The sequence below is a fragment of the Notothenia rossii genome (assembly GCF_949606895.1).
Source record: "Notothenia rossii genome assembly, chromosome: 8".
Classification (NCBI taxonomy): Eukaryota; Metazoa; Chordata; class Actinopteri; order Perciformes; family Nototheniidae; genus Notothenia; species Notothenia rossii.
Window position 1 is genome coordinate 78888579 of NC_136906.1, and position 7500 is coordinate 78896078.

The following is a 7500-nucleotide window of genomic DNA, read 5'->3' on the forward strand; positions in this document are numbered from 1 at the left end:
TGTGTTGCAGTCGGACCCTGCAGACCTGCACCAGTTTACTGCCCCTCCCCTCCCGGCTGGTACGGTAAGTAACTCTATTATTATTATTATTGAGGGGAAATAAATATCATAATTCTATAACAACCTGATTAAAACACATTTATCTTCCAGTTCATCACGTTGTCACGGACAACCCGTACCCTCCTCCAACCATACCAGGTATTTACACTGACACCACATACTGATATAGACCTGAACATCAGCAGGAGAGGACTCTTTAAAGTAGAGACACTACATACTGATAAACACCTGAACATCAGCAGGAGAGGACTCTTTAAAGTAGAGACACTACATACTGATAAACACCTGAACATCAGCAGGAGAGGACTCTTTAAAGTAGAGACACTACATACTGATATACACCTGAACATCAGCAGGAGAGGACTCTTTAAAGTAGAGACACTACATACTGGTATACACCTGAACATCAGCAGGAGAGGACTCTTTAAAGTAGAGACACTACATACTGATATACACCTGAACATCAGCAGGAGAGGACTCTTTAAAGTAGAGACACTACATACTGATATACACCTGAACATCAGCAGGAGAGGACTCTTTAAAGTAGAGACACTACATACTGATATACACCTGAACATCAGCAGGAGAGGACTCTTTAAAGTAGGGACACTACATACTGATACACCTGAACATCAGCAGGAGAGGACTCTTTAAAGTAGAGACACTACATACTGATATACACCTGAACATCAGCAGGAGAGGACTCTTTAAAGTAGAGACACTACATACTGATATACACCTGAACATCAGCAGGAGAGGACTCTTTAAAGTAGAGACACTACATACTGATATACACCTGAACATCAGCAGGGGAGGACTCTTTAAAGTAGAGAGACTACATACTGATATACACCTGAACATCAGCAGGAAATGACTCTTTAAAGTAGAGACACTACATACTGATATACACCTGAACATCAGCAGGAGAGGACTCTTTAAAGTAGAGACACTACTGATATACACCTGAACATCAGCAGGAGAGGACTCTTTAAAGTAGAGACACTACATACTGATATACACCTGAACATCAGCAGGAGAGGACTCTTTAAAGTAGAGTCACTCAGACTGATATACGCCTGAAAATGAGCAGAATAGGGCCCCTTTAATATGTTTTTGATCAGTGTGATCATATGTTTTCTAAATTGTTTCCATTTCTTCTGTTTGAATATAAAACATTTTACATTTCCCAGCTCCCTCTGCTCCAGTTCTGACGGCTCACCCCTCTCACCCTTTGGACCCTGGAGCTCCACCCCCCATGCACCCTCTCTATCAGCAGCACATGCACCCAATGTTTCAATACCAGCCGTACCCACACATGCACCCTCACATGCACGCTCACATGCACCCTCACATGCACCCACACATGCAGCCTCCCCCAGAACAACAAGTGCCACCAGTACAACCAGAAGCAGAAGCAGAGCAGCAGAAACCAGCAGCTGAGGCTCCGCCTGCAGAGACTGAAGCTCCCGCTGAGCCGGAGACTCAGAGTCCAGCTGCTGAACAAAGTGAGGAGAGACCAATTCATCACAACTCAGACTCACTTTACTCATGTTTATTCATCAGTAATGAGTCAAATAACTTGACAAAAGAACTAATTTTGACTGTAGCAATTGCGATCGCGATATGAAAAGGGATTGAGAATGTTCCTCCTTCTCAAAGATGTATTTAAATTGATCATGGTGTGAAGAGCATCCGTACCAAACAAAATACATGTTTCCAAATCCGTTGAAGTCAATTTCTAGGCCGGGACTTCTACGCAGCTCCATAATACTTAATATTTAGACTTGCACTATAGTCAATATTAGGACTTCAATTACATTCAGATTAATTTTGCAGCTCTAATTCTTATACAGTAGATTTTAACATGACATGGAGTTCATCTTATGTTCATTCTGTGTGAGAAATGATGGCACACTTGCAAACATGTTGGCCCTCAAAGACATAAAAGCTTATATTTCTCATTTAGAAATTAGCTGGATCACTAATGACAGATATATTTTGTATTTCAAGTGGGTTGTTTTGTTAGATGTTATGTTCATATATGCAAATAAGGTGTAATCTAATAATAACACATGTCAAGAAAGCCAAATGCTCTTAAAATATTGACCATTGCATAAAACATTTGCCTTTAATGTGTTGCTTTAAGTAATAAATAAAAGGTGCACACTGCAAACTATTAAATCAGAATATTCCAGGTGAGGCTGTGCACAGAACTGAAGAAACAGACTTATTGCACAGATGGATTTATCCTAAAGACTTTGACAAACTTAAAAATCCAGATCAACATTAGTATTTGACTTTCCACTGCTGCCTTTGTTTGAACGTCATAACTATGAATATCATACGCTTCTGAATATAGCTGAACGGTTGAGATATAAGATTTAAAATGTTACCTAACTGAAGTGTAAATATAACTTTTAACTATTACATTTCATGCCTAAACTCTTCTCTCCTAAAGAACCAGAGACAGTCGAGGAAGAAGTGAAAGCCCCCTCGACCAAGAAAGGTACAAACTGTTTCATTTGAAGTTAAACTTGTCTCTCAACAGAAGCTGTGAATAATAATGACTCTGTGATATGTTGCAGCTGCACAGAAGAATACAAAGGCTGCAGATTCAGAAAAAGGTACGTACTTTCCTCCATGAAAGCCTCATGCCTCAGGATTCACAGTGAATCCCTGCAGCTGCGTGATGTCACAGCGATCTGTACGAAAGCTTTCACTATACGGAACATTAACTCAACGCGGCCGCTTGCCTCCAATTATCCCCTCAGAGGCAGCAGCAGCCGCGCAGACGACAAAGACAGGTAATTCATGTTTTCAGATCACTAACTCAACAACGTGCACTTCACTCGCTACAAATTATACACACTCTACAAGCTGCAGCTCTCTGTAAACATACAAACATAATTACACACTTCATTTAGATGTGAATAACAAACACAACATATCCAATTCTAGATGCTTCCAAAGAGAAAACCAAAGCTGGTGCTGCAAAGAAAGGTAAAATAAACATGAACTAAATGTGGTTTTCCTAAGGAATAGTCAATTTAATGCAAAATACACTGCATACAATAATTGTTTTTGTTGCAGAGACACTAGCAAAAAAAGAGAAGACGACAAGTCCTGCAGCGGCTAAGAAAGGTAATGAATATTTTGGTGGATAATGAAGTTTCTATCCCGCGTCAGAATGGAAATATTTCCTTAATATTGTGTTATTTTATATTTTAAATCAGTTGCATTTGTTTCTACAGAGCCAGCTGCAGAGAAAAGCAAAACGGCTGCTGCTGTAAAGAAAGGTATAGTGATCATTTTGGTAGAATTTAACATTTCTAATTAAACAAGATCCTTAGAAAATGTACAATATTAAAGTTTGAACATAGCTTTAAGATTGTATTTTTGGTCACAGAGCCAGCTGTGAAGGAGAAGACTAAAAGTCCTGCAGCGGCTAAGAAAGGTAAAATACATTTTAGTTGAATGCAAACTATTTACCACACGTAACACACATTCAATATTGAGGATTGTTAATTCTCATAATGTGAAAATGGCTTTAGGATAGCATTAATTTAAAGAGTCCTCTCCTGCTGATGTTCAGGTGTATATCAGTATGTAGTGTCTCTACTTTAAAGAGTCCTCTCCTGCTGATGTTCAGGTGTATATCAGTATGTAGTGTCTCTACTTTAAAGAGTCCTCTCCTGCTGATGTTCAGGTGTATATCAGTATCTAGTGTCTCTACTTTAAAGAGTCCTCTCCTGCTGATGTTCAGGTGTATATCAGTATGTAGTGTCTCTACTTTAAAGAGTCCTCTTCTGCTGATGTCCAGGTGTATATCAGGATGTAGTGTCTCTACTTTAAAGAGTCCTCTCCTGCTGATGTTCAGGTGTATATCAGTATGTAGTGTCTTTACTTTAAAGAGTCCTCTCCTGCTGATGTTCAGGTGTATATCAATAGTGTCTCTACTTTAAAGAGTCCTCTCCTGCTGATGTTCAGGTGTATATCAATAGTGTCTCTACTTTAAAGAGTCCTCTCCTGCTGATGTTCAGGTGTATATCAATAGTGTCTCTACTTTAAAGAGTCCTCTCCTGCTGATGTTCAGGTGTATATCAGTATGTAGTGTCTCTACTTTAAAGAGTCCTCTCCTGCTGATGTTCAGGTGTATATCAGTATGTAGTGTCTCTACTTTAAAGAGTCCTCTCCTGCTGATGTTCAGGTGTATATCAGTATGTAGTGTCTCTACTTTAAAGAGTCCTCTCCTGTTGATGTTCAGGTGTATATCAGTATGCAGTGTCTCTACTTTAAAGAGTCCTCTCCTGCTGATGTTCAGGTGTATATCAGTATGTATTGTCTCTACTCTAAAGAGTCCTCTCCTGCTGATGTTCAGGTGTATATCAGTATGTAGTGTCTCTACTTTAAAGAGTCCTCTCCTGCTGATGTTCAGGTGTATATCAGTATGTAGTGTCTCTACTTTAAAGAGTCCTCTCCTGCTGATGTTCAGGTGTATATCAGTATGTAGTGTCTCTACATGTCTCCATGCTTTAATGTTCAAAAAGCTCTTTATTGTTCTCATACTGTCTGTGCTGCAGCACCTCTTTTCACCCTCTGTCTGAAACCAGAGCCCAGTCTGCTCTGATTGGTTAGCTGGCCAGCTCTGTTGTGATTGGTCAACCTGCTTAGAGATGCCACGCCCCTTAGCTTCACGTACAATGTTTTAGAGCGCTAGCCAATAGGAGCTTGAGTATTCCATAGTGATGTCATTATGTTCCGGAAGCTTTACAATTTAAATTATGACGTACTTTTTTTTGCAAATTCTCATATTATATGACCATTTTTTTAATAGTTTTAAAAGCAGTTTTTATAATAGTTTTTTATATATATTTTTTTTTCTTGTACACGTTAATCCTCTACTGCATTTATATATGCAACATTATAAACCAACCAAATGGTAACCAGATTGTGATTCATATTTCATTTAGTATCTTTTGACCTTCTTTCTACAGAGCCAGCTGTAAAAGAGAAAACCAAAGCAGCGGCTAAGAAAGGTAAAACATCATTAGTCCAGAGTGTTGAAATATTAAAATCATTTAAAAACTAATCCTCTCCGTCCTTAATGAGAACGAGCCGCTGATATTTCCGTTTGAAATTAAAAGATTCAGGCCAATAATCTCAACTCTTTCCTCATTAAACCAGAGCCTGCAGCTGCAAGACAGAAGAGGAAACCAGCCTCTGAGAAGACAGGTACACACACACACACACACACACACACACACACACACACACACACACACACACACACACACACACACACACACACACACACACACACACACACACACACACACACACACACACACACACACACACACACACACACATACCATGTATAAATCACTTCAGGGGACATTACATTGACTTACATGCATTTCCTGGAAACTTATTCTAACCTTAACCATAACCAACATATGCCGGACCCTAACCCTAACCCTAACCAAGTGTTCACCCTAAAATGAATGATTACCCATGGGGACCTCCATTGTGTCCCCATAAGGGAGGCGAGTCCCCACACATGACTTTGTAAACAGATTTAGGTCCCTACAAGGATAGTAATGCTAGGCCACACACACACACACACACACACACACACACACACACACACACACACACACACACACACACACACACACACACACACACACACACACACACACACACACACACACACACACACACACACACACACACACACACACACACACACACACACACACACACACACACACACACACACACACACACACACAGACAGACGTTTGATCATAATTCTTGTCAAATATAAAAATGATTGGAAACACATTTCCTTTTGCTCCTCTCAGAAACGTCTCCTGTCAGAAGCAAAGACAAGACTCCGACCGCAAAGAAAGGTAAACAAATAAACAACTTTCAGTTTTTATATATTTTGTTTTTTCCTCCAATTTCTCTCTTTCCTTATATGTTCTGTTCATGCAGACGTTAAACCTGAATTTGACTCAAAATGTAGGTTTTCATTTCTCAGATTCAGAGCCAATCGGACTAAAAACAAGACAGATAAATGAAAACTGTTTTATTTACAATATTCTTATAAAATACAAGACGTAAAATCCAGCAAAAAACTTCAAGTTATTTATAATTGTTTTTAACTTTTCAACAAAGAAACTGCTAGATTTGTACCGTAATTTTCGGACTATAAGCCGCGCCTTTTTTCCCATTTTTCAATCCTGCGGCTTATATAACGGTGCGGCTAATCTATGGATTTGTACAGCTAACGGCCACTAGGGGACCTCCTAAATCTATGGATTTTCCAGCTAACGGCCACTAGGGGACCTCCTAAATCTATGGATGTTACAGCTAACGGCCACTAGGGGACCTCCTAAATCTATGGATTTTACAGGTTACAGTCCACCACCTTTAACTCTATGGGCTCTATGGCCGGCCCGCGGACCCCCACCTTTAAGCGGCGGGCTCCAGCAGGAAAAGCTGGAGGCCGGAAAAGAGTGAGACAGGTAGCGCGCAAAAGTAAAAGTGGAACCGAGAGTGGTACGAGAGACAGAACGAGAGCAAGACAGACAGACATTACGAGAGCGAGACAGTTTGTCCCCGTACCACTGGTTGAAAACCACTGCTGTAGATCACTGCCGGTACGTGCGCTGGGAGCGCACCGTTTAAGTTTGAAAGTTGAAAAGTGTGTGTGTCTGAAACGCTATGTGATACAGTACAGTTTACACAGCACATGTTCTGTAGCTACTATTGCACTAAATGCTAACACTTGAATACGTTATGCAAATATGCAACTTGTTTGTTGAAATGTTAATAAATGGGAGCTTCCTCAAACAACCATCTCTTTCCCGACAATCCCCTCTGTGCACGAACCCTTACATATGGTAATGAAACATTAAAACACCTGCGGCTTATAGTCCAGTGCGGCTTCTATATGTACCCATCATTCAGTTTAGCTGCTGCGGCTTATATTCAGGTTCTCCTTAGAGTCGGAAATGAACGGTAATTAAAATATTACAGCAACATAATTCTCTATTGATTTGGAGTCAACAGTGCACAACATATGGGGAAAACCCTCTAAAACGGCTGATTTTTAATCAAATATGACATAAAATAGACAAAAAAACTACTAAAAGAGGGATGTCTTATTCCTCTAGTGCAGTCATGATATCTAGTGTGGGAATCAGTGGGTCTTGCATTACAGGAGTTTTAAAACACGGACAAACAGACTTCTTTTTAAATGCACTCCATAGCTTTTTATAGCTTCTTGCTTTTAATAATTGACTCCCCCTCGTATGATTGTCTTTGTGTTAGAACTGTTTGTTTTGTTGCACCACCAAATCTCATTGTATATTCTTTCTATAATGACAATAAAGGCTTTATATTCTATCCAGTGGGTCTTGTATTATATAT

At 39.8% G+C, this 7500-nt stretch overlaps 1 protein-coding gene across 1 annotated transcript in view; it reads left to right on the top strand.

Annotated features, from left to right (window-relative positions):
* Positions 1 to 7500, top strand: part of LOC307016300 (uncharacterized protein) — a 38783-nt gene that overhangs the window by 16703 nt on the left and 14580 nt on the right. Inside the window, exons 8-20 of the mRNA XM_079645340.1 lie at positions 4 to 64; positions 151 to 198; positions 1251 to 1565; positions 2519 to 2566; positions 2646 to 2684; positions 2832 to 2864; positions 3019 to 3060; positions 3151 to 3201; positions 3312 to 3356; positions 3467 to 3514; positions 5055 to 5096; positions 5245 to 5292; positions 5928 to 5975. Of these exons, the coding sequence (XP_079501466.1) occupies positions 4 to 64; positions 151 to 198; positions 1251 to 1565; positions 2519 to 2566; positions 2646 to 2684; positions 2832 to 2864; positions 3019 to 3060; positions 3151 to 3201; positions 3312 to 3356; positions 3467 to 3514; positions 5055 to 5096; positions 5245 to 5292; positions 5928 to 5975 (868 nt within the window). The remainder of the gene's footprint in view (positions 1 to 3; positions 65 to 150; positions 199 to 1250; positions 1566 to 2518; positions 2567 to 2645; positions 2685 to 2831; positions 2865 to 3018; positions 3061 to 3150; positions 3202 to 3311; positions 3357 to 3466; positions 3515 to 5054; positions 5097 to 5244; positions 5293 to 5927; positions 5976 to 7500) is intronic.